We start from the raw sequence: 27,046 nt of genomic DNA, 5'->3' as shown, positions 1-27,046 counted from the left end.
CAACTTTAACTCCAACTGCTTCAAGGTAGCCTTCAGAAACCACCACAGAAGATTTAACAGTTCTCTACAGTATCAGAAGTCATCTGACAAGTGTGGAAGAGTATTTGTTTAGGAGATGGGAAGCAGAATTTAAAAGCCATTTGATATAGAATGGAAGTTCCACGCACTTGAGCAGCTTGAATCAATCAATCCCAACTCTAGAAATGCTCAGTCTACATCAAATAAACTGAATCAGACAGATATTCACACCTTTTTATTTTGTACTCAGCACACCAGCACAGATCCTTCCTCAAGACTTATATCAAGAACTGCCAGCGCTTTAAGATGAGCCTTAAATAGTATTCTGAAATTAATTTGCTTACAGAGAGCTCCTTATGCTCTTCAGACTTTTTAATGTTAACCGAGGTAACTAAAATTGTTTTCACACATACTGTTTTCAAAATGCAAAGAGGAAACACAACTAGATTCTAAGGCACAAATGGAGTTCAGCACCACTCTTCATGACATAACATTTCAAAGAGAAGTTTTTAATTACACAGCAGTGCTAAGTCACAGCTATCATGCATAGGACATGTGCTGATGCTGGGCATGACAACATTATTTCATCCTGTCTGCAATCAAACAAAAAAATCACTGTAGTTGTGCAATCTTATGACAAGCATATGCCTACAATAATAGCACTCACGCTGCAACTACTGCTCGGTTCCTATTAGAAGATTGTAACTTGTTATTTATGAGCAATAATGGCATCTAGACAGTATTTAAATCTCTCTCAGGAAGTGTTAAAAATGCTAAGAACGTTGCCGTGGTAGCAGACACATTATATTTAGTAAATGAACTCTGAAGTATTCTGTTGCATTAGTTAAACATTCCACTATATCTATACTACTCAAATGATTTTGGTTTTTTTTTTTTTTTAGAAAACTATCACCCATCTAGAGTACAGAAAACAGGAGAACAAAGAGCTCAAGGATCCTTCAGGAAGTTTTAAGTTTCAATTTTAACATAGCACATTGTTATGAATACCTCCTTTTAAAAATGAAAAGCAGAGCATTCATAACAGTACCAAATCGCCCAATTCTTTTGTTTGAGCTCGAAAGTCATGTACGCCAAAAAAATCTTGTAAATTCAAAGGTACACATAGATTAATAAAAAGGCAGCCCTAACTCACATTTATAAAGTATCTGCTTTTGTTTGTCAAACAGTAACAATACAACACATTTTCTTTAGAATTATTTTATTTGGATTATAGCAATTAGTACCACTGTCAGTAGGCAGAGTCCAGGCAGAGCGCACAGAATTGATTTCACAAGGCAACAACACGGACTAGTTTTTTAGCATACAAACCATTTCACTGCATTATCATGTAGAAATATCTTCCAAACATGCATAAAAAGTCTATGCTTAATCTTTCAGAGCTCCAGGTAATACCAGATTCCTAAATATACAAAAAATACATTTAACTTATAATCTTAGTGAATCAGACTATAAAATTACAATTTTATTCTTCACAACATAGAAAAAAATACAAAAATGACCATATATAGTTTTCACCCAAATTTCACTGACATAAATATACATCAAAATGTATGATTTGATGTATACTCATGAAAATTTTAAGCTGAAAGACAGGTTTTAAAATGACACTGCAGATTGGTCCACACAAACGCCAACCTTTCTATTGATAAATAATAATTTAAAAACTTTGATAGAAACATCACATTGTGAAAAATTACAATCTACCTGCACTTTAACTTGCACCTTACTGTAATTTACAATATGAACAGTTCTACAATTCCAGTTGTAAACTATACACTGGTAAGAACCTTGGTCTTTTAGAGGATAATGACTAACTTGGACAAAGCTGGCATGGTAGAACATAAAGTACTGGGGACTGATCCAGTGCACGCAACACAAAGACTACTAAAGCAGAAAACGTCTGCTGCAGTAGTTTGGTGATGCTGATAGAAAACATGCAATCCAAGTAAATAGTCTGTGGGGAAAAAAAAAAAATCCACTCTGAATTTGTGACTAGTTACTAATCAAATCTTCTAGTATAAAGTTCACACAAACCACATTACAATGTCAGTGACAGTTGAAGGGAAATTTTTTCTTGTTTTATGAGGAGGAAAAACACCCCCATACATGACCAAAGTCAGTATTAGGGAAAAACCCAAAGAGTAGTAGGGCATCACACAACAGTTCTTACTAAGGATCACCTTCCAGTGATTTCCATGGAAGCTAAACATGAAAAAGCACTGCGAGCTGAAGTGCTGGAATTCTTGTACATACTAAGCGCATGTTCATACTTCAGAATATAATTTTAAAATTAACTTTCCTGATAGGATTTCTTACTATCAAAGCAATTTTTTTCTTTTAGAAGGAAAAGTAACACCATTTTCTTTTAAAAGACTGTAGTTTATTTGTATTTGTGTGGTAAATTAATATTTTCAATTAAAGTAAATATTCCATAATAAAGCTTATTCAGGAAGGACATTGGTTGTACAAGCTTTCTCCCTACTGGCAGCTCTGTTTTTCCACAGTGCCAATGCTATCTAATACAGATCTACTACATCTTCCTCATCAACAGAGCTATGAGTTTGTTTCATATAAGAATATTACACAGCCATTTTTTTTCTCCAAATTGGACCAACAAATTTGAAACAAAGTCTTTTATTTGGGCACAGAAATGAAATCAAGAAAAGTTCAGGTGGTGAGCATTGGCAATACCCAATAACCAGAGTACATTAGGAAATCAGACCTTTTAGATGACATCCTTTGAAATACTGACAGTAACTCCTTTGATAGCAAGTGTAACCAAAAGGAGATGTTTTGTTCAAAAGTGGAAGTTTACACTTTTGAACAGTGAGTTCAGTATAATGCAACATTTCTCAGATTGCCACAACAAAGCACCACATAACCTAATGGAGAAATGAACTGGAATTGTTTCATCTTTGGATGCAAAACCACTCTGAGGTTGTGTATGGCCATAGTGTTTTTTATTATAGCCAAAAACTGTCTCCAAAAGGTTTAAAATAGAAGTAAAGATAATTGTCTCTTACCCTCTCCCTGATTACAGTAGTCCCGTTTGTGTTGAACAGGAGAGGTATTATACGTGTTACTAAGTGCCAGGAAAATTCAGTCAGACTTTTTGATGGAGCCAAATGAAATTACTGAAAAATGCAGGTTTTGTTGTTTTGTTTTGGGTTTTTTTGTTGGTTTGGTTTTTTAAATATAGCTCTGACAAATAAACCAAAATAATTGTAAATCCAGCTCTCCCCAAGTGCTAGAACATACAGCCTGTGCCCTTAGTACTTACTGGCTACACTTAGGAAGAGCTGCGATGCATCAAGCACAGGTAACTGGGACACAAATATGGGCCACATCCAGGAGGAAGACAGTGGGATACTACAAACGCAGTATTGCAGGTACCAAGGTAGTGGTCCCACCTCATTTATGCACTAAATCATGATGTCACAAGAGGGAAGCCGGAGCAGCCCGTGTGTTGTTGTCTAGTGGCTCCAACTGGGTGAAGATAGGACTATTCAACCATCAATTCCTAACAGAGCAAAGGCCATAACCTACATTTCATTTCGCCTTTGCTTGGATCTGTTAATTTCCCTGCTCCCTTTGTCCCTTCCATTCCCCACCCACTGCCCCTAATCAACAATTGGTTCATAAATCAGGGCACTGCTCACACAGTGTTAGTGCTTTCTGCCTTGCCACAAGGTTTTCTCATTTTTTGTTTTACCTTCCCACAGGAAGGCTTAGCCTGAGAACCCAGAGAAAGCACCTCGGAAAATTTAATTTCCTATGGTCTTCTGCTCTTTCAAAAAAGCAGAGGAAGGAAGGCTTGTCCAATCTGCAAAAGCAGCATGTAACACATGAGATAATCTGCTTTCAAAGAAAGAGCTTACGCATTTGCAACATTTCAGAAGCTGAGTGCCTGGAACTGCCTGCTTGGATGTGCCAAAGTGATACACAATAGTACTTGAGAAAAGTTAGGTTGAGGAGCAAGGCCCTCGTGTGATTCCACAGTAGACCAAATACTCAACACTGAAATGTGAGTACCGCTGAGACAGCGGACAGTGATTAGAGATGATAAAGTAAAAAAATGGAGAGCTGCACCTGTTTCTGGGTGATCTGCCTCCTTATATTGTTTAGATTCATTACCGATTATCACTAGAAATATTACAGTTAGTATTACTTTTGTAAAAAATATTTCAGGAAGTATCCAGGGATGCAGTACTTAAGAGGAGTTTTAATCTTTCAGATAAGCATTACAGCCTCTGAATTAACATTAGCATTTGAATAATTAGCTTAAACAAGACCTTCAGAGAACACACTCTGGTCAGACACCCTACTGTTTAAATTCCTGAAGAACCACATTCCCCTCATTTCCCATAATTGGTTTCCTGTTCTTGTTCCCATCACCTTTTAAATACACAACCTGCCTTTCTAAACTCAAACACTCTGCCCAGATTATATTCTCCACTGGAGTCTCTGACAAAATCCTAACGTATTCCAGAGCATATTGTTTGCTTTCACAGCAATACATACAGTTTCTGGCATGCAGTCAAGCACTTAAAAAAAGAGGTATCAGTAATATAATCCAATTCAAGCATTTAGTGATACAACTTCATCACTCATACTGCAACCTTCAGGCATTTAGTAATAAGTGAAAACCATTTAGCACATCATTTAAGGAAAAGGCTAACTGCCAAGCCATATGAAGTTTGTTTTCTGAAGCACTGCAAGCTGAACATTATTTCAGTGTTTTACATTGTGGAATTTCAGTGAAATCAGATTTATTGGTTATTCTTTCTAAATTATTGGTCTTTTACCTCTGACTTATTTCTATTGATATATTCTTTATAAATGTGCTGGGTATTGAAAAACCTGCAGCATTTTGATGTTTGAAAAGTTCTGAAAAACAGTTGGAATTACTCAGACTTCTTGTGTTCTTCAGTGTGGGAGAGTACCTTTCGCCTCTGATGTAGCATATGAAAATACAGCTGAGGAAAGACTGAAGAGAAAACAGACTTAAGTAAATGAAGTGAGGCTTCCATGTCAATGTAAGATGCAGCGTCACATGCTCAAGGTCACCAATTCTCTATTAAAAGAAAACGTGCTTATCTGCTTTCTGTTCAAGACATCTATTGCCTTTTATTCCTTAAAGAGAATCAGTGATACGGTCCTTAGGCTTCAGTACTATTTATTTTTTGCTAAAACAATCACATTTTTAATTAAACGCAAAATGCCTTATTTAACTGCATGTACAAGCAGGATGACAAGCTTCCTGAACTGCACACCCACCCCAGAAACATAATACATTGCAGGGAGGAAGAAATCCTTCTGAAAGAATTAAATTTCCAGATTTGTTTCATTTTGTGTAATACTGGTGTCACTTTTTGAGGATCTAAGGAACTTTACACAAACCACTGCCTCTTTCATTTCTTCTCTCTGTATCCTCCATGCAAAGCTTTTTCTCATCCTGTTTCTAAAGGCTACATTACGCAGTATGTCTGCAGAATAAAGCTGGGGATGGAAAACGTACATACATGAACAGCAAAAGCTAAAATGGCCATGAGGCGCTGAACCTTTGTGAACCAGAAGAAAATTAAATAAGGTCAGCATCAGCCTAAATTATGTTACACATGCAAAGTGTTAATCTTAAACACAGGCCACAGTATTTAATTTTTGTACTAATTTTTAAATTTTTTTTAAAAGGTTAACATTTTTTCTTTGGGCTTTCTTTACCCTGTATTTAATTTCCTGATCATTTCCTCCCTATCCTGGTTCACTCCAGCAGTGTTAGGGAGTGAATACAGCTGTCCAGAGACACATAACAGAATACACAGCCAAGTTTGTTTCTCCATTAGAAGTCTAAGTAATGGAGATCCATTATACGCAAAGAATTTAATGACCTCTTTCTAGCCAGATATCAATTTTGACAGACAAGTACTAAATCAGTGATTTAAAAGTGAGGTAAATGGTAAGATGCATCTATCAAGAACATAAAAACCTCAGTATTTAACAACAGTTTTCAAAGCTTGCTTTTGCTGTGCTATTAACATTCCCAAAAATTCCAAGATCTTCAGTGGGTTCAGAAGGTGTAACTCCAGTATAAGCAGCTTTTATGAATGAATAACCCAACTATGGTGTAATCAATGACTGCAATGAATATTGCTTTCCTTGCATCTCAGGAATACCTTTATGTGAAAGGGCACCTAAATCCACTCAAGTCCAAGCAGTTGGTTCTGAGTTAAAATACCAATTCACAGTAATAATTAATTAATAATAAAAACTTTAAAAAGACTGACTGCACTTAAGTTACATGTCATGCATCACAGAAATTACCTTACCTAAGAGACAGCAATTTTGATGGAAAAAGCAGGCTAGCATTGGTACTTGGGTTCAGTGGGGGTTCCCTCCCAAATAGGATCTAGCTACCATACAAGTAATTAATACTTATGGTTATTTTGACTAAACCAAAAGATATTATATTCTGGCTGCTTGGAGTTAGTAACATCAAGATGTTTGGAGGAGGGTGACAAGGAGTAACAAATGCATGAAAAGTGGGGTTTTTTGTTTTTTGGTTTTTTTTTTAAGAACAGCTGGAAGAACTTACAAACCTTGATGTCAGAATTACAAGATGGTTCACTGAAAGTGTAAGTGCTTGTTATAAAGCAGGCACAGTACTGAAATTTAAGTCTCTGAATATGGTTTATCATTCTGCACAAAGTTAATATAAAGACTGCTGCAGAGATAGCTAACAGCAGCAACATCATCACTAGGTTATTCTGTATCGTAGACATCATTTGCACATTTAAATTTGCTACAAGCTTCTGTGTTCCTATTGCCCATTTCAAAGCAGCAAAGCCAAATCTTCACTCCATCTATAGAACATTAAACAGAGACTATGTCAATTCAAGTTAATTCAACAGAACAGGTTCCCTACACACTAACGCCAAAGCAATACTCTTATTCCTGATAAAGAACTGAGTTCTAAGAAGCTGTTTGGAACTTTGTTCTCCTAGAAGTCTGTAAGTGGGGGGAAAAAAACCAACAATGAAGATGTCAACATTTGCCAAGAAGCACCACAGTTATTTTATATTCCAAGTGTAAGAAAAAAATGTATTACTGTTTTGCAGTTGTTGGTAAAAAGCACTCCCTGCAGTTTTAACTCTGACATTTTTCTTTAGATAATTTTCAAAAATAATTTTGCAAAATCAGTTATGTAAAAGTTAATCCCACAATTACTAGCTTTTCCCGCTACGTTTTTTTAATATTAAAAAACCCTAACAAACTCATACTTACTTGGAATGTAAGATATCATAACCAGGATCAGGAATGTATAGTAGTCAAAAGAGAAATTGTACTTGTTAGGTAAACTAATGGAATACAAGCCAGACTGCCTGACGAAGGGTAATGCAGCATATATTGTGAGTAATTCGCCTGAGACTCCCATTGGATACAATACTATAAACAAAGTGTACCTAGAACAAAACATTTACGGAAAGGATTAAAAGTTACGGCAAACTCTGACAAATTATATATTAAATGCTATTATGGGTATTCAAGTTTTACGTTCTCAACTCAGTATTTGTTTCCCTTAGCTCTTATTTTATTAGAGCATGGCAAGGTATGAACATTACTGCAAGATAATTATTCAAATCAGCAATCACTTTGAATTATTTCAAGATTACCTTTGAGAATCTAAAACCTTTAAAACTATGCTCCCCCACCCTCCCACCCCACTTTGTTACTTTGATTTTTGTAACTCTTTGATGCAGGTCATTATATTACTTAAAATGGGGCGACAGTTGATATTAATCAATGACCTCACAGATTGTTTCACATACAACCCTTGGATTCAAGGGTTAACTGTTAAATGTCAGTTTACTTACTGTTACCCCTTACTGTTAAATGTCAAGTTTCTGACAAACACAATCACTGTGTAAATGGGATTGATTTCTGACAAACCGCTCCTTCAGCTTACAATTTAATAGATGTTTTTCAATGCAGAAATCTGCTGGAAAGAAGCCAGGAAGTCACAAACAGGGCAATTTCCTCAAGGTAGTGTCTAATTTTTTGTACTGCAACTATTTTAAAAGTTAAATAACCCTGTCAAATCAGTGCTTTAAGGCTATGATTTCTATTATGTCACCTACCTGGCCCATTTGATGAGATAAGGGAGATGGTTTAACAAACTAAACGTATAAAAAGAATAACGGATTATCTCAGTGATTGTCCAGGCCACTACAAACAACAGTACGCTATCTTCAGTTTGTACCTGTAAAAAAGAAAAAAAACCCTCAGTATGAATTCAAGCATCACTGATTACTCATCATACCCCAAAAAACCCTCAAAGAAATCAATTCCCATGGGTTGCTTTACCTTATCATTTTAGAGAACAGACTCCAAGAATGAGCTTAAAAGCAACATTAGTAACAACAGCAAAAAAACCCTTCTTATCATGCTCGATATTTTTCTAGTCGCTTAGGAACAGCTTTGCTTGGTGATCAGGTAACTTAAGATCTCCCATTCTGCACAAGGTAAATTGGTACAAGAAATCCTTGAAATGGTGAGAACTCCTAACTTCCCATTCCTATACAGTACCAGTTGTTTCAGTCTGATTGCTTCCCAATGCAGCAAGCAGAAAGAATGCTAATATGTTAGCCTAACACCTGATATCTAGTTTAAGCTATATTCTGATCCTAGTCCGTGCTGCTTCTAAGTGGAAACACCATCTTCTCTCTACAGATGAGAAACTGGATCCTAATTTTGAGCAGCAGCAGCACACCACCTAACACCAGGGCACAGGCTAGGAGAAGAAGGAAGCTCAGATTGTTTCACCTCTGGTAAGCTTGACAGCTACCTGCTTCACTGTTCCTTCCCCTTTTACTGCTTATTTTACCCAGCCTAGGTCCTCTAATGTTACACTCAAGGCATTGTGTTTCACTGCTTTACACCTCTTCCAACTTTTGTTTCAGACACACACACCACCGGACAAGCTTTTACTCCCTTCATATTTTGAAGCTTAATTTTCAAAAGCATATATTTTAAAACAAATCATTAGACTTACTATTTTAGGAGCATAATTATGAGGTTTAAGTTTCAGATGGAATAACAGTGATGAAGTAGTATGAGGGGTCACATATTCACACTACAAACTCTTGAGAGCGCAAACATGTTTTTTATGCAGCCCTCCCCCTCCTTCCCTCCCCTTCAACAAAATTCTCAGCTGTACAAGTACCTTGAGCCCAAATTCAGTGGACCGTGGGAACAAAAAGAGCTCAACCACAGGGGCCCGCATTTTCTCTTTTCCTCCAACTCTTGAAAAAAGGGAAAAGGAAGTCAGTAGGTGTGGGTGGTACGCTCTATTCATCTTGGGCAAAGTACATGTACAAACGAAAAAATGAACAAGAAAATATATGGGCAATCAGAAACCTTTTAATAGGAAGGGACTGATCATATATTTGTGTGTAGGAACACTCATGAGGATTACCCACAGAAAGCATTTTGTTGCAGATTACAAAACCAAGAAAGATTCATACAGCCATCTTGGGATATCCTGGAATGCAGAGCTGCTGCTAATCTATATTCTGCTGCGTATAGCATTTCACATCACTTTCACTGCATTTTTCAGCAAATGTACCTTGTCCTTTTTCCACATGACACACTGATAACTTGCTTATGAATTGATCTCCCTTACATCATCATAAAATAATAAAATCCAAAACTTATTTGGACATTTTCAGAGAAGAGACCAAATCTATTTTCACGTTGCTACAGGATCCTAATGCTCTTTGGGGTCTGCTTTGTAAGCAAAGCTTAGTTCTCAACCTGGAAAAGTTAACAGCACTTCCTAGATGATACTGTTTCCGAGGAGCAACATGCTTCACAAGCACTCCAGAGCTGCACCTTCTGGTCAAATCAGGAGTAGCAGCTTAGCAAGTTCATCTAAACTTGTGCAACACAGACTTGAACCCCTACTTCAAAATCCCACTTCCTTCCCCAACTATGGAAGTCAGTAAAGCCAACAAATTTGTAGCTTGAAGTAGCACCCAAGGACATGAGCAAAAACAAGCTGCGAAGCTAATAGTGAACAATACACGTAGAAGTAAAAAATCTGACCGTTACAATCCAGTTCTATGACAGGACTTCTGTAACACTGCTTTCCCAGGTCTAGCCTTTCCTATCTACTTTAAAGAACTGTGTTTACAAGTTATTCAAACAGTTCACACCATTATAAAACACATACAACCCTGTTACGGTCACTTAAAGAATCACTAATTGTCCTGTTAATAGCTTGTGTCCCTATTTCAGGAAGGAAGAATGCTGGAAATTGGTGGTAATTTTCATACAAAAGTGACCTGTACAGTTTTCACATAGTTCCACACTCTGCAGTAAGGAGCAGAAGACTACTGTGCCTTTTATCACCATATTTTTTACTACATTCCACAACTCATAATTAAGAAGTATGTTTCTTACACACTAACAGATCTGTCAGATGTCTGTCACTATTGCAACATCTCTTCGAGGACTGTCAATTTTTTAATACTTCAGATAAATATGTCTGAGATGCACATTATCAACCCCTGGGAACTGATCTACAAAACAGTTTCTCAAGAGTCTTACTCATTTAGGCACTGCTAATGCTGCATTTGTATTGTTCCTCTTCCAAGTTGAGGATAAGAGGGACAGTAGAGCCAGTAAACAGTAGACCCTTAATAAACCACTAAGCCAAATGCAGTGCTCAGAATTCAGTTTCTCTTCCTCTACTTTTACATGCCATTTTTTGAAAGAAGTGTTAGTCAAAGCACATTTTCCACTTTATTTACAACTTATTTGTCCAACTGCCTTAATAAGGGTCAATCACATCAGAGGCATAATTTTTTGGCATGTGTTTCAAATAAATTTATCATCAAGGAAGGTCCTGAATATATTTTAGTTTATCTTCAATACTGTGAATATCAGATGATGTTTGTTAAAAACATAAGAGAGCCCATAGCCTTTTAAGATGCAAAGATGAGAACTGGGAATTGACAAAATAAAGCCCAAGAGCTTTTTTTCTGTTCTCCTTGTTCATGAAAAAGGAAGTTCTATAGATTTCTCCATGTTAAGAGTAACAGTTTGACAAATTATTTGCAGGAAATTTCAGCTTAACACATAATGAAGCAATCCAGTGCAGAAGACTAAAACCAGCAGCACTGTAATGATGAAACAGCATGTCTCCCTCAAGAGCACTGGTCCTCTGGTACATTAATTAAAAATAAATTTATTTTTTTTAAAAAAGGAAGCTTCAAAGTAGGCACAAATGGCCGGACAGACATTTGTGTTATATAGTACTACTAAAATTTTGCATAGATGCAAAGCAGTGATGAATCGGGCTTTTCAACTGCACTCACCCATGTAGAGTTGTGAAAGAAGCATCGACTTCTTTTACTACAACTTAGTCCTAAATACCATAAATTAAGATGATCTTCCTTCTTTAAGTATGCTTTAATACTGATTGAAGATGTCAGTTCACAATGGCAGATACTAGAACCTCAATTACCAACTCAATATGCTGTACATGTCATCTTCACACCACCCCTTTTGACTGTGTGTTCTGGAAAGGTTCCTAAATATCTACACTATGCTTACCTGCAACTTCTCTGTAAGCGAACCCGACTGGATAAGCCTTAAATCACTGCTGACACCGTTTTTTAATTATCCATCAGAATTGGGTGTGGTATTATTTATCAGAACAGAACGCTACAAAGGCCTGCCCATGATGTCACCAGATGATCTAATTTTTCGCATAAATTCAAAAAGACAACTTTGAACTGAAGGGCACCTTCTTTTCCCCTACGCCTACCTTGCTCTAGCCCTTCACGCCAGTCCCCTATCTTCCCTCCTTTGTAGGAAAAACAGTAAAATTCCCCAAACCAATTCCTTTCCAATGTAATGACAAAACAATTATAAGCACTGTGTTACATGCCAGGCCCTCCTCCACTAAGCGAAGTTACTCATATGGTGGAGGTAAGGGGAATCTCATTGCTACCCAAAAAGGTGTGCAGTGCTTTAACATTTGCCATGCTTTGACATTTATTATAGATACTTTCATATTGAATTTAACAACACATCAGCACTAAATTCAACAAAAAGCACAAACATGTTAGTGGCAAGAAGCATGCTTCAAATCACATCACATATCTAGAAGTGTATTCTGACAGAAAGGAGGGATGCAATACAGATGTTTCTTCTTTTAACTATATTATATATGAAAACAGTCTGGAAAAGCAAGATACTGAACAAGTCTCACTCAAAAAGTTAAAGAGAAAAACTGCGTTTTATTTTACAAGAACCTCATCATGCAACTGCATAGCTTACAAGTTCCATAAAGCTGTGTGAGAATTTAATCCTGGACTTCACCATGGAGCTCACTTGTGCAGACAGCCCTTTAGAAAAAGTAGAACACTTGTGACACTTTCAATACATCTCCCCAGGTAGAGACTGCATGCTTTCTAGTTGGGGGAAGGGGAGGGGTGAGAATACAGCCTCTTCATTTGATTTATTTGCTCTAAGTCACAGGTGACAAAAATCATCACAAGATTCCTCATCCTTACCATTCTTATGCCCACTTTCTAAGACATCAAAAAGTAACACATAATACAGTCTCTCGCAAGACTTTAACCAAAAGACCACACAAATGTGCAGAAAAAAAATATCTATGTGCAATAGTGTTGAAAGAATCCTGGTTAAAAAAATCCTTGGTAAAAACTGATGTTAGGCTGAACTTGTTGCTTGCATTTTCTCCCATTTTGCTTTTTCTCTGTGAGAACGTGGGCATAAGTTTCAAAAAACCTAACCTACAATCATTTTACAGACTTCCCTTTGACGTAATTCTAATCTGTGCAATTCAAACCTTAACATTTGGGTTACTTCAAAACCAGGAGGCAATTCATAAAAGCAGATTGTCAATGTTCTTTATGAAGTATCCCACCATTATACAGGTAATAAGAAAACTACAGGCATATTTCTCTAAAAATATTTAATATATGTATCTAAAATCCAATGTCTTGGGATTATGGCTTTTTTTCGTTCAAAATCTAGTATTTACCTCTGGTAGATTAACAGAGACTGGAGTACATTTATTTGCACCAAAAGTGAAATCCATCAGAAGATAAATATTTACAAGACTTTGAGTTTATTGAGAGAAGAACATTCCTCCACTTTAAACAGCATAAAACTAAGGCTCCACATGAACAAGCATCATAGTATCAGAAAGAGCTGTTAATTACTAGGAACTACAGTGACTGATGTTACTCTACATGGAGGTGGATGCTCTTGCAACAGGTCTGGAGCAAGGAAGAGAAAGCAGCTTCCCTGAAGACTTGGTAATGAGACAAGCTCCTTAAAATATTCTCCACGTCAAGTCACAGAAGACCTTATGCATATAATGACACTAGATGACCATCACTTATTTCAGGCAGCCACGCTGACACTGGTATCAAGACTAATTTCCTTCTTTAATAAGAAGAAACTCAGTAAGATTTGATGACTAAAGTAACAGCACAGATGCAGCATATCTGGGCTACTACAAGGTATTCAGACGACATGAAAGAGTCAGTCAGCATAATCTATATCAATTACAGCATATTTAGATTTTTAAAAAGCTGTCAGGAATAATTTTCAAATAAGATTGCTTACAAAAGATTTTGCAGAGATTTGTATAACATACAGTAAACTTTGGTGTGGTGAGCAATGAGAAAAAACATGCAGGCCCCAAACCCCACTTACGCTTTAATGTAAGAAAAACAAATAAAGGAGAGGGGGAAGATTATCCTGGAGAGTGATAATAGAAAACATCCAGGCATTGCTGTGCACAAACAGTTGAGGGGGAGCTTCCACATGCCACAGTGAAGAAAGCAAGCTGTGTATGAAAGAGGGGGCCAGTGAGGAGATTTTGCTATTAATTATGGCACTAGTGAGATCTATACTGGAACACTGTCCCAAATTCTAGGTTCCATATTACACACTGGAACCTCTTTGAGTAAGGACTGCAAAATTTGTTCAGGAGCTAGATGTCTTACAGTGAGAGAATCAGACCTCCATCTATTTGATTGTAAAGAAAAAATGACATCAGATTTATTTTTATTTCTTTTGATCCACAGAAATTCACATAAACAACTTAACACATTGGGATACAAACAAAAGTAATTTTAAGGAAAGTATGACGGCAATCGACACTTTCTTAGCATGGATCATTAGTTTGTCTATCTATTTTGTATCTTAACTTACCTCTTTTACACTATGTGTTACTGCCCACGTCAGGAAAACCCTTGACATCACTTGGAAAGCAGTCAGAACAACAGAAGAGGGAACAACGCCTGGAAGATATTTTGCAATTAGTAAATATTCCTGACTATTGGGGTGGGAGATGGGGAAATAAAACACAGCTAAGCCAAAGTCCAGTTATTTCAAATTTCTGGAAGGAAAACATTTAGGTTTTTAATTTGAGAATATGAAGTCAGCCCTGTGGTGTGTTTACATAGCCTAATACAACGCAATCCCCTGACAAGATTTTGTGCATCAAAATGCAAATAAAAGTACTTGGTCTTGTTGTTGCAATCACAGCACATTTGTTAATACACAAAACGGCTGAATAAGATGAAATAACTTCAGTCAAATAGTTTTTGGGATATAGTTTTTCAAATAAATCCTGTTTGATTAAAATATCTAAGATACTCTTCATTACTGTGATTTTAAAAGTAAAAACAATAAAGATATTTTGCACAGCATATCCCAAAAAACAGCAAGCAAAGTAACTACTTTGAAGAAACACTGATCTAGCCCATATTCTGACAGATACAGTTTATAATTCCTTCCTGGGAAGACAACATCTTAAAAAAAAAAACAAAACCAAACCCAAGGAATAGCTGATGCACTGGTAGATACAGAAACAATTCTAAAATTTTCTCAAGGAAGCAGATTTCACTGATTCTTTTAAGGAATTTCTGAGGTGCCGATTAAATTGCCACTAAAAGGTTCCCACACACCCAGGTCTGACAAAGCAGTAATAGTTTTAGACTGCAAAATTACACAAAATTTCTAAACTTCACAGCACAGTTTTATTTCCTTCCAGTAGCATGATGAAGACAAATGCAAGAGCAGTTGCAGCTCCTAAAATAGAGTAAGAAGTACTTCTAAAACTAATGCAAATCACAGCAAGCAACACAACAGCCTCATAAATATGTAAAGACCAAACTGGAAAGTGGGAGAGGAAGAAAGAATAAGAAAAGCTAAAAGCAAGTTTCATTAGAATTATTTTCAGTCACATAGTTGTTATTTTTCAGAGTAAAGGGGGGGAGGGGGAGAAATCCTACAAAGAGTTCTCTTCAGTTTTATCACATATTGTTCATAATCTGATTTCTGTTGTAAAACCTTAAGGGCAGAATTTTTGTCTGTGACTCAGACAACACAAAAGGTGGTGCTATAAAACCCTGAAGTCCCACTCCTATGATATAACTTCTTTTATACAATTTAGATCATCCCTTCCTAAGGAAGATCACCTAATGTTCTTGCAAAGGAATCTATAAATAAGCTAAAAAGACTGTGTAAGAACCATCCAAGATTATCTCACAAGTTAGACAAACAGGGTTTTTCATTATAGCCAAGACAATGCCAATCTATGCCAAAAACAGGAGATGAAAATATGTGACTCACCAGCTACAATTTATGTAAACTTTATTTGCCTCCAATTACTTACTCATTGCATTGAAAAGGTATCTGACAATCAATTTTAAATCCGGTATTTTTAAAAAATGTCTGTCACCACTTACACAAGACTGCATGTGCCAGAGCAGTGCTTGACAGAGGGTGCAGGTTCAGAACCAAGCAGCAAGCCATGCCTGGACCTTTTCCGGGTGCTAGAAGAAGCCTCCCACCTCCAGCAGGAAATCCTCCGACTCCCAATAAATGCTTCCTCTCTCCCAGGGAGTTCCCAACTGAGAACAGGCTGCACGCACAGCTTACAGGTAGAGAGAGCCCTTGTATCCCTCCTAACTGAGCAGGCTAAAGTGAAGTCAACCAGTGCCAACTCTGGCTTACCAGAGGGTTACTGGTAAGCATCACCATGGGAGGAAGGCTGGATGCTGTAGGCTGGGACTGTACTCACCAAAGCCTTCTTGCTTTTCTCCATTCCATTCACAAAATTCCTGTACTACTATTGCTTCTGCATTTTGGTGGCTCCTATCATCTCTTTCCATACCAAGCTCCTCCAGGCAGAAGCTCTTCCATACTATCAATGCCATTCATACTCTCGGGTTCTGTCTGCTACACAAATCAAGGAATCGCACGTTCATGTTCCATTTGCCTGTCCTTCAGTCTCTCCTCTAGGTCTCTGGGTTAGATGTTACCTCCTCTCTTCATGCAGAGCACTCATTCTTCTTTTTTTAAATCTTTGCACACGCCAAAGTTCTGTTCTCAACCATGCTTGACAGAGACATTCCCCTATCAATCTTCATATTTTTAAGAAGTTGCCTCACAGATGCTAACATTTCAGATTCTACTGAAAAGATGTGGAAAGAAAAGTTACGCTGATACACACAGCCATCTGTCACAGATAAGCTCCTCTATTGACAGAGAATTCTGCTCTAGTTATAGCAATTAGGTTATCAAGGGCAAAGGAATCTGCAAATTTCTTGTTTCTCCTCACACAGAAACGTTTACCAGTCAGTAGGACTACAGCAGACAGCAGCAGGGTATCCAGCTGTGCAAGAAAACTTCACTTTATTTAGCTGACAAATGCTTCCATTAACAGAAAGAAAGGAAAAAAAAACCCCACCATGGGCAGTTATAATAAAATAATGAGGGTTTTGTAAAAAACTTTGTTAGGGAAAGCAAAAAGATATAATTATAATGGTATAAAATGTTGCAACATTCCGCTAATGGCTCTCTTCGCTAACATTAAATTGTGTGACTGAGGACAACTCGGGCTAAATGGATCCACACCTCAAATCAGCTGAGCCAGGGTTATTAGCTATGCACACAGACAGGCTGGTACAGTCATCTTGTTTGCTGTTCTGTACCAACCTGGAAGGTGAAATGTAGGACTTGCTCTTGCTATTCACTGATTTGTGTGGATGTATACTCTAAAGTGTGAGGAAAACATAATCCAGTTAATTTTTTACACTCTTTCTTAGATTTAACCCTAGTAAAAATTGGCATCTGCACACAAGTTCAGCTTAAGGAACTAGTAGTGCATTGTAGATTTAGGATGGTGAAATAGCATTTTATCTGTAAGTTTTTTTGCCCAGTGTTTTGAGATTTAACTTGTCCTTCTTGCCACCTGTTAAGTAAGACCTCAAAAACTTCACATTTTATTATTAATTTTTAACAATTTTGTAAAAAGTAAGTGTGGTTTATTCTGATAAAAAACAGTAGTTGAGGTTTAATAAAATAGTGTTGGAAGGACTGCCTTGGCAGCACAGGCAACTATATGATAAATGTAGTTTAATCTGAGAAGCCTTTACATTAATTTAAGGAGTAAATAATCACTCATTTCTTGGGATGATCTGTGCACAGTCTACAAACCACTCTTTATAAAATAACATTTTCAGAGTAAGTGAATTATTCAGGAAAGTCAGAACTTTATCAAACACAGTATTACACTGCCCTCTGCTGACAAATTTAGGTATATGACTAACTTTTCCAGCTACCACATTTGGTTACTCAAAAAAATGGTCTTTTGCACAGGAATTCAATATGAACCTACAGTCTAATACACTTGCACAGGAATTCAATATGAACCTACAATCTAATACACCCTCCAGTATTTAGATTATTTGTACGATACGTGAAAAATTGCAAGTTTATAGCTGCAGCTTTAGGAACCGTAATGCCATCTTACTCTTTAAACAGTGGCTAGCAAACATTCAGAGAGGAGCTCAAACACTTGCATTTAAAATCACAAGACCAACTACATGAATGTAAGATTGCCTCTTTCTGAAGACTGGATCGTTTAATAAAGTCAGAGTTAAGCAAAGGCATTCGGACAGGCACTGCTCCCTTTTACAGCAGGTTGGCTTTGATCTTGCGGAGATTACAACGCATCATCTAGTCTATGAACAAAATATCCAAACGCTGAGGCCAAAGGGTTCCCTACTCATGGCTAAGAAAACAGACAAGACACAATCCTGTCACTCAGGCATGACGCTCTTCAGGTTGACTGAACTATCACAATGCTACTGACCCCAGGCCACGTATACACAAGAGTTCTGGCTATCACACTAACAAAAAAGCCTAACAGTAGAGGGTAATAAGAATTGTCTAGTCAAGTCTTAAAAAATTCTTACTCTCCCAAACAGCACAGCCAAATCTGGGATAAAGAGTGGTTACCCCTTCCTAATTTTACAGTGTGTATCTATGCTCTATGGACACGGGAAAAGTTCAAATGCTTGAAATGTTATTTTTATTGGATTTTAAGTTACTTCCAGCTAGATATATTTTTTCTGAGGAAAGACAGCTTGGTACAAAAGATTACAGAATGTAGAGATAGATAGTAATGATCTACTATAAAACATTTATGAAGTGCTCTAAGATTTGTAGCATCGGAAGATCTAGATAAAAATAGCATCAAGTAATTGAAAACCTGTTATGCTATTTTCCTTTTTGTGGTTTAACTTGTCAAATTATTTAGTAAAAAAATGGAACATACTTCAAGCAAAATTAGTGAGTTATGCAAGAATTAAATCTGGCAATTCATACCCCATAACATTTTTTCATGCTAATATATTGCTAAAACTGCAGTCTTTACAAAAATAGTAAAACTGAAAATTTGCAAGCTTACCAAATGCACAGTGCAGAATCTAGAACAAAAAGAGAAATTTAAATCACTAACATTTCAAATGAAGCAATTCAGAAACACATTTAGTTCTATCACAAGAACTTAAGATTCAATATTTGTATTTCAAAGATTAAGCTTAATATCGAGCTCTGTGGCCCAAGGTAAACAGCAGACAGCAAGCTCGCTCACCACTTGCTAAAAAGAAGAATTCAGCATTTGTGTGAGGCATATTTCTTACATTTACCTTCAAATTGCTCTATAAACGCTAGTGAGAAAACAGGCACCTAGAAAGCACTGTTCAACAAAGGCTGCCTTACTTCTCCTAAACAAAACACTCATGCAAATATTAGTGATGCTAGGGAAGATGACTACACCCACCTCAAGCAAAGCTCCAGTTTGGAAGAATTTCAGGGGCTTTTCTATTGAATAGTAAAGGCTATGGTAGCTACCTTTAGCCAGGTATGCTCGAACTAGACCAACTGCAATAACAAGCCATCTGAAAGAGAAAAAAAGTCTAAGGTAAGGAGACATTAAGCAGAGCACAAATACAAAAAAATCCTTAATCCCTCTTTTGATGTCTGAGAAAGCAACAGGCATGTAACTATCCTGAAAGTTACTAACTTTTTGCCTACCTGCTGCAACAATGAAAAAAATCTGCAGAGGATCCAAATATTAAATGAAGTTAAAGATTATGCATTTTTTAAACATCTTTTGGCACCAACATCATACCAATATCTTTAACGTCTAACTTTATTTTCCAGTGAGCTGTGTTTGATTTAGTTATGGAAGGTATTAATGATACTTTAAATAAGACTGGCATCACATTTTGTTTAGTTTAAGCAGAAAACCATTTACGGCTAGTCAAAGATCTCTTACCATAACATAAACAATTAAGATTGAGAAGGCATACACTTTAATGTTTCAGTTCAAAGAAAACCCTTAGACTTTATGAGAGACCATCCAGCTTAATTGCTAGCATATATTTTATGAGAAACAGTTATGGATAAGTAACTGCAAGAAAACTGAGCCTGCTAACATCCTGAAGACAGCAATGGACATTCCTGTCCCAGTATTCCTTTTTAAGCAACAAATATATTTAGGCCTATATACCTGCAACTATACTATAAAAAATGTGACCTGTTAACCCTGCTGATCTTCCCCTCGGGTAATTCAGGAAGCAACCATAAAAATTCTTCCTCCAGTCCAGGCTGACGCTGTAACATCTTTCACTACCAAGAGCTGTCCAGAGCCAGTGTTTGCCTTCAACCTCAGAAATTTTTCAGTGAAGTCTAGGACAAGCCACAGAACTTAGGTGGGTACATCCCGGTCAAACACTTTTTAATTTGAAATTAGCATCTATAGTTAACTTTAGTATCCAATTGCTTGTGGCAAACATGGGGAGAAGGGGTTGGGCAACAATAAGTGGGAATCGTTATTCAGATTTTTCAATAATAACTCTGGCACCCAAGTTTGTGTTTACAACAACATTTGTTAGTACAACTGAAAAAAAAGCTATTTCATTTCTGCCTGGACTTCTCAGAAGACAAGCACCAAAGAAGAGCAGTAGGAGCGGGGAAGAGAAATGGGAAATGAGAAACAAGTCCCCCCTTTTTTCAGTAGTGACAAGTCATTTCAGTTAAAGCTGTCTTGTGAAACCAAAAGAAAAACATGGGCCAAGTAATTGCTGTTTACGAAGAATCAGATTAATTATGTATTTGGACTTCAGTGCAGAACAAACCAGTAAGTGCTATAGTATTAATGACTCTACCTTGCAACACTGACTGCTGCTTTTTTAGAATAGTAAATCAGAGCTGGTTGACGCTGTCCTGCTCACATCTGTCAAGTTTCTCCATTTTTCCTAATCTTCTGGGTTTGCTGAGAAACTTCACTAAATTAAGCAATTTCTCAGGTTGCACAAGGTAACAGTTCTTGATTGCACCTGCAAACTGTTCTCACCTTAACCAGCCCCTTGCTCATCTCCACCCTCCCTGCCAGAATACTGACTTCAGAAAGACTGTACTTTCCATTATCTCTGTCCATTTCTGTACTCTGTCCCTCAAAAAGCATTTAACAGACATCAAAGTATTAATCTGTTCAAAAATTAGAAGCTATGCCTAGTTTGTGTTGAAGCTTTCAGTACATCTATCCTGCCTCTGTAGTTCTTACATAGTTCTTTACCCTCCAGAGAAAGTGGAGTAAGTGAAAGCGAGGAAGATAACTGGAAAAGAAACTTTGTGAGAAGTTTAAAAGGGCAGCAAAAGGCACCACTGTCATGTGGAAGCTAAGCTGTAAGTGAGGGCTTCCAGCTTTCTCTGACCTAGATGCTAACACCTACCTGATACACCAGTTGGACTTAACGTTTCATTAAATTACCACTGCCATGCATGTAAACTTTAAGCTAGACTCGTATTACACTCTTTGATTAGTCCAAACTAAGGAAAAAGAATACCGCATCCACATGGTTTTAGTTGCTTGGACTTGACCAGCAAGTTTCATGCTCAGGTCCTCAGTTCAATTCCCTTTATTTCTCTTACAAATTATAAAAAGGTGTTCACTTATGCAGTTTACTGAGTTTCCACATCATTTACACAAAAGAATACAGCAAAGCCATGCAATGAACACACCTGAGAAGGGAGAAGTGTACTCTGACTGTCAACAGCTCTTCACTGAAGACACAGACAATGAAACTCACAACCCAGAACAGTCTTTGCTCAATGATGGTTACACAAACACTTGTGAAACCAAAAGCTATTACATTAAGATTATCTTGTTGAGTGAAATCCTTTTGAAATTCATGGTTTATACCACCATCAGCTGCTTCTACCCAGAAGTACTAGTCAGTAACACTGCTTGACTAAAAGTAAGAAACATAATGGCATTTTAAAGTAGCTTATCAAATATTTACGCTTAACTCTTTTAACAGGATGCCCTCCCTCCCTCCCCATCCCCCCATTATTCAGTGATTTCAGACAACCATGGTTTTCAGGAAATAATTTCTATGCTGCACCTATGCCTCCAGAATGAGCTCGCTATGCCAGGTCAGGTATACTTCATGCTGTGATAGGAAAATAACAGTTTGACTGAACGCAAGAGAGGAAAGATACAATGCTTCTACAGCTTAATGCTTTGAACCATGGCCAAAAACCCCTGAGCAAGTACAGCTGAGAACCAGCTGCAGGACTGGTTACATCACATTGGTCCCTTTTCTGAAAGAAAATACCCAAAACACATAAACCAAATGGTAAGGGTATGCAGCTTCATTTAGGAATCCACAGGTATATGCATTTTTTCTACTGCTCTGCTTTTGCAAAAGCTACTGTATTACTAGAAATTCATACACATACCAAGTATAACATTAAAAATAAGATTATTTTTAGAATCAGTATATTTTCTTTAGCTAAGTCAAGATAAATGCAGAGTAAATAAAATATGCTGAGATTTTTCAATGATTACTTGATCCATTTTATATAAAGCTAACAGCTAAGGCAACTATGATTAAAACATTTACTACCTATTTATTGCATGACAAAGCTGTTGCGTGCTTCAACTTAAAAGTCACCTTTTTGTAAAGCAAAACAAAAACCCACTTAAAAAATTAATCTCGTGAAGCATCACTTCATCATCTGAGCACTTTCAAATTTTTGGTGTTTTCACAATTCTCTTTCCGAGGTTGTGCCATCTGAGAAACTAAGTCTGAGCACTCTGACAGGGGGGGCAGTAACTAGTTACTGCCACCAGCTGTGCATCAATCTTCCTATACCAAGAACCGACCTCCTGCCAAGCAGCTCCTGAAGACTGTATTGTGAAGTCTTAAAACAAAGAAAATAGCTGTCTTTTTAACTAAGCTCAACACTAAATATTGCGAAGTTTCAGCAGCGTTCAGTGGAAGCACAAAACACTCATCCATCTGAAGACAAACTATCAGTCAGAGCCCTCAATGATCTACCCCGAAAGAATGGCAGTTAGTGACAACGCAGAGATATGAACCCCGATCACAGGACTCCTACAGTAGCTCCCCAAATTGCAGAAATCATCAAATCGCAAACATGGTCAGAAAAAAAGCAGCTCATGTTAGAGCACCATAAGCCACATAACCACCCAAGATGAGAATTTTCTAGGTGGTTTGGTATAACTCAGGAAAACAGGTAACATCATGATCTAGATTTACCTGACAATGGGAAGCTGAACACAGATTTATCCTATTTGTTTCTGCATTTCTAACACTTTGTTGTAGTTTTTTCTTCTGAGTAAACAGAAATTTCTTATATTCAGGAATTTGCCTGCTGTGATAAAAAGTTCAGGACCTTTATAGAAACTTTGCATTTCCACTGAGTTCTCCCTCAGGTTTTTGATGTTTTTTGTAAACATAGGTGATTGTGTCGCAACCCAACAGAGCACGAGCTCAGAGAAGTTAACAAGTTAACATCGTGCAAGGCCATCACAACAAAAGCAAAGACCTCCCGTCTGCCTCATCTGTGTTGTACTGCTCGTGTAATCAAGTTTTTCTGAAACAAGAGATTCATTTTTACTGAACTGGTAAGTAATTATCATTCTCCTCCATGTGAAATACCCTGCAAATATCAGAGCCATAAATCTGCTTATCAGGTAACAGGCCTATTGAGTAATGGGTGTAACAAGCACCTTCTGAGCTCTCTGCTCCCAGCTACCTTTGTTCCATGGAAGTATAACTGTCTTAGAAGCTGAAAGAGCACCAGCTGTCACCAGCAAAGACAAGAATCATCATGTCCAACTGCCTTATTAAAGTAAATCGTCTTTGTATTAATTCTATAACAATCTTTCCCCAAAACAGTGAAACTAGTCTGCCTGCCTGCCTGACTCCTCACCTGCCACGATTTATCTAGTGGAAAACAGATTCGTTCGGGATCCATTTTAAACAGGTTTTTCTCCTCCTGCCCAAATATCCTTACAAAAGATAGTTTTATTTTTATCTGGATTTCAATGAGAACCTATAGCCTCTTCAAAAAACCCAAGTCTCCTTGCTCCACCTCGGGAGTCCCCAGTTGTCGCTATTTTGATTGCGATGCACCAGAACACACCGAGCGCGCACCAGCCGGGCCGAGTCTCCGTTTCGCTATGCAGGGCAGGAGCGGAGCACCAGGCAGGACCGGGAGCCCCCGCTCCAACCCACGCAGCAGCAGCGGACGGTCTGCAGGGCACGGGGCTGCACGGGATGGCAGCGCTGCCCCGCACCCACCGCTGCGGTAAGCTCCCTGCGCCGGGGCTCGCCTCCCTGCCGAGGGGCGCTGGAGCCCCGGGCACAGGCAGCGGCGAGGCCAGACCAGCGCTCCAAACCCCCGCCGGGACGGGCCCAGGTGCCGGTTGTACCGCGGCACGTCCCCGGGACCGCGACCTGTGGCACCGCGCTGCGCCGGGCGGGGGCGGCCCGGGCTGGGGCCGCGCTCCGGGCACCGGCCCTTCCCCGGAGCGTGCGGGAGAGCAGCCGGGGAGCCGGCAGCGCAGCCTCACGGGGAGCCCCTCTCCAGCCCCAGGGCGTTCTGGCTGTGCGGGTTTAGCGTTACCGACGGCGCGGAGCACGGCCAGCGCCGGGGACAGCGGGCACGGCCGGCAGCGGGGGGCACGGCTCGGGCTGCGGCACCGGGCGGAGGGGCCGGGCATGGGAGCGGGCACCGCGGCACGAGTGGCCTCACCGGCGGCGCCCAGCACGCCGCTGCCAGCCCGGGCCGCCGCCGGGACACGCTGCCGGGCCCGCCCGCGCACACGCCGCGGCCCGCCCGAGCGCAGCCCGCCGGCTCCCACCGCTGCCGCTCGGGCACCGCGCCGAGCCCCGCGCCCGGGGGCCGCCGCCTCCGCGGGACCGGCTCCGCCGAGCCCCGCCGCGCCGGGGGGAGCCCGGCCCACGGCCGCCGGCAGAGGGGCCGCAAGCGGGGGCCGCGCCGGGCGGGGAGCAGCCGGTGCAGGGAAAGTTTCCCCGGCGCGGGCGCACGGCGGCGGGCCCAGCGGGCGGGGCGCTGGGGGCCGCGGGAGCCGGGGCGCAGGCGGCGGCGCGCCTCGGCCAGAAGACCCCCGCCAGCGGCGGCCCGGCCCGCCTCCTTACCCCGCCGTCATCACCACGTTGTAGAGAACGAGGTAGGCCGTGGCCAGCGCGCCCGGGCCCTTCCTCCGCCGCGGCTGCTGGCTGCCGTAGCCGTTATCCGCCCGGCTCCCGCCGCTGCCAGACGCCGCCATGTTGCGGCGCTCCCGCCGCCTCCGCCCGTTCTCGGCGCACGGCGGGGCCGCGGGGCGGGGCCTGTCCCGGCGGCGCCGCCATCTCGGAGGCGGGCAGGGCGCCGTGCGCAGCCGCCGGGCCGGGCCGGGGCCGGGGCGGGCGGTGCGGGCGCGGATGCCGCTTCTCGGGGGTGCTGCCGCCTTTTCGATCTTCTAGTTCTTCAAACAAAGAATGCAAGGTCAAACGCTGGTTGGAGTCCATTGCTCGGAGCTGAATTAGATGCCTATCCCATCAGTTTTGAAGTAGAGCTCATTGTTTCTTGCAAACTAGAAGAAAAAACGTCTTATCGGGTGAAGCGCCTTGTCGATCGCTTTGTAGGGCAGGTTAAAAATGCCCCGCTGCGGCCTCACTCCTGAGGGAAGAAGTAGGACTGTCACTGCCTTAGAGGCATTAATAGCGTTGTCACGTAAAGGTTATTTTGGGAATATTTAATAGGTTTTCATCGCTTTTCTAGTTTAAGAAGCCACTGAAGCCAAGCGCAGCCGGAGCTGTAACTCATTTTCGGCTGAAGTTTCATACAAAACCCAGGTGCCCTGTGAGGACAGTCACAGACCGAGCCATCCCCTCGGGGCAGGTGTAGCTAGGGCTGCCTCTCACAGTTGCAGTGAAAGGATGAAAATAAGTCTGGGGGGGTTTCCTGCAGAAATTGCAAATGCTCCGTGGAGTTACTTCTCAACTTCCAGAAACAATTCTCATTTTTTCATGCTGGCTTTGGTGTGGTTCCTTTACAAGCGATGCAAAATAATAGCACAAACCTCCCTCCCCATCCCAGCAAACTCAGCTTCACAGAAGGATTTACATGGCCTAATGCATTTGTGGCACTACGTGCACATCTCTTGCAGACAACAGGGCTCAAAATTCAGTCATGATTTGTGAGGATTTTAGGCAGCAATATTTTAGTGCAATGTTCCAATAAATATTCCAAGAAATTAGAGAAACAGATCGTTTGTTACTCACGTATGCAGCTAAAAAAATTTTCTACATTTTGAAAGCCTGGCACTCATTACAGAGCAGAGAGCTATGAAGTCCTGTGCTGTGTTCCTTGTGAGCGAGGAGAAACAGCAATATAGAAGTCTTTGCATGCCACGCTTACAATCGGCGAAGGTCTCCGTCAACCAGAAATATGTACAGGATGCTTGGGTGCTTGGACAGGCCGGTAATTAAGTAAATTAAGTTTCTGAAAATCCAGAAACCCAACTAATGAAAACCAGCAGCCAGTCCCAAATCTTCCATCTCTTCAGAAGACTGAATTTCACACAAAAGAAATACAAGAATTAAGTGGTCCATCTTGGGCAGCACCAATGTCTTGCATAACCTCTGGTATCGGGCATTGTTTCAACCGTACCACACCCCAAGGGTGGCTTGCTGCAGACGTGATACAAGCAAGACAAGGTTTATAGGAGAGCTATTACCTTTTATTAGACTAATTAGGATGACTGGCAAAATGAGACAGGATTTCAAGTACATAAAATCTCCTCCTTCAGTGAAAATAGAATTCTGTTCTTCAAACAAAAAATGCAAGGTCAAGTACAGGTTGGAGTCAATTGCTCAGAGTTGAATTAGATACCTATCCCATCATTTTTGAAGTAGGGCTCATTGTTTCTTGCATACTAGAAGGAAAATTAATAGGAGGCAGCAGGGAGATGGCAACCTAGTTATATCCTTGGGGGGGGGGAAAATTAGGCAGTTTACAGCCTGTGGGACGTGAAAGGACTAGTAAAGGAGGAGAGGGAAGGGAAAATCTGTGCAGGAACACCAGTACTGAGTCTGTGGGTTTTGATACCCAGCACATGTACCCACTGGCCTTGCCATGCCCACAGACCAGGCCATCAGAGCCGGACCTTGTACCGCGTTGTGCATCCGCCTACCTGCACAGAAACCAGCAGTCAGTGAATAAGGTTAGGTACGTTCAGAAGACAGTAGAGCACACCCTGCAAAGATGACTTTTCAGTTTCAAAGTT

At 39.9% G+C, this 27,046-nt stretch overlaps 1 protein-coding gene and 1 long non-coding RNA gene across 5 annotated transcripts; both read right to left on the bottom strand.

The window, feature by feature from the left end:
- Positions 1 to 1,220: 1,220 nt before the first annotated feature.
- Positions 1,221 to 25,089, bottom strand: HACD2 (3-hydroxyacyl-CoA dehydratase 2). 4 transcript variants are annotated; one of them, XM_040602774.1, is made up of 7 exons: positions 24,915 to 25,088; positions 19,217 to 19,334; positions 18,842 to 18,860; positions 14,293 to 14,381; positions 8,175 to 8,296; positions 7,321 to 7,499; positions 1,221 to 5,026 (listed from the first exon to the last, which is right to left on the bottom strand). In XM_040602774.1, the coding sequence occupies exons 1-7, from the start codon at positions 25,043 to 25,045 to the stop codon at positions 4,944 to 4,946; spliced, it is 741 nt and encodes a 246-aa protein (XP_040458708.1). In that variant the 5' UTR covers positions 25,046 to 25,088; the 3' UTR covers positions 1,221 to 4,943. The 4 variants fall into 4 exon arrangements, with proteins under 4 accessions (XP_040458708.1, XP_040458710.1, XP_040458711.1 ...); XM_040602776.1 differs by having other exon boundaries at positions 19,288 to 19,334; positions 24,915 to 24,964; XM_040602777.1 differs by lacking the exon at positions 24,915 to 25,088 and adding an exon at positions 22,690 to 22,760.
- On the bottom strand, positions 17,613 to 18,827 carry LOC121092209. The gene is made up of 2 exons (XR_005829226.1): positions 17,803 to 18,827; positions 17,613 to 17,763 (listed from the first exon to the last, which is right to left on the bottom strand). It is a non-coding gene; the product is annotated as an uncharacterized LOC121092209 (long non-coding RNA).
- Positions 25,090 to 27,046: the final 1,957 nt, after the last annotated feature.

Source organism: Falco naumanni, chromosome 8 (genome assembly GCF_017639655.2).
Source record: "Falco naumanni isolate bFalNau1 chromosome 8, bFalNau1.pat, whole genome shotgun sequence".
NCBI lineage: Eukaryota > Metazoa > Chordata > Aves > Falconiformes > Falconidae > Falco > Falco naumanni.
Note: the sequence above shows the minus strand (reverse complement) of the source record. Positions and strands in the feature narration are given on the sequence as shown.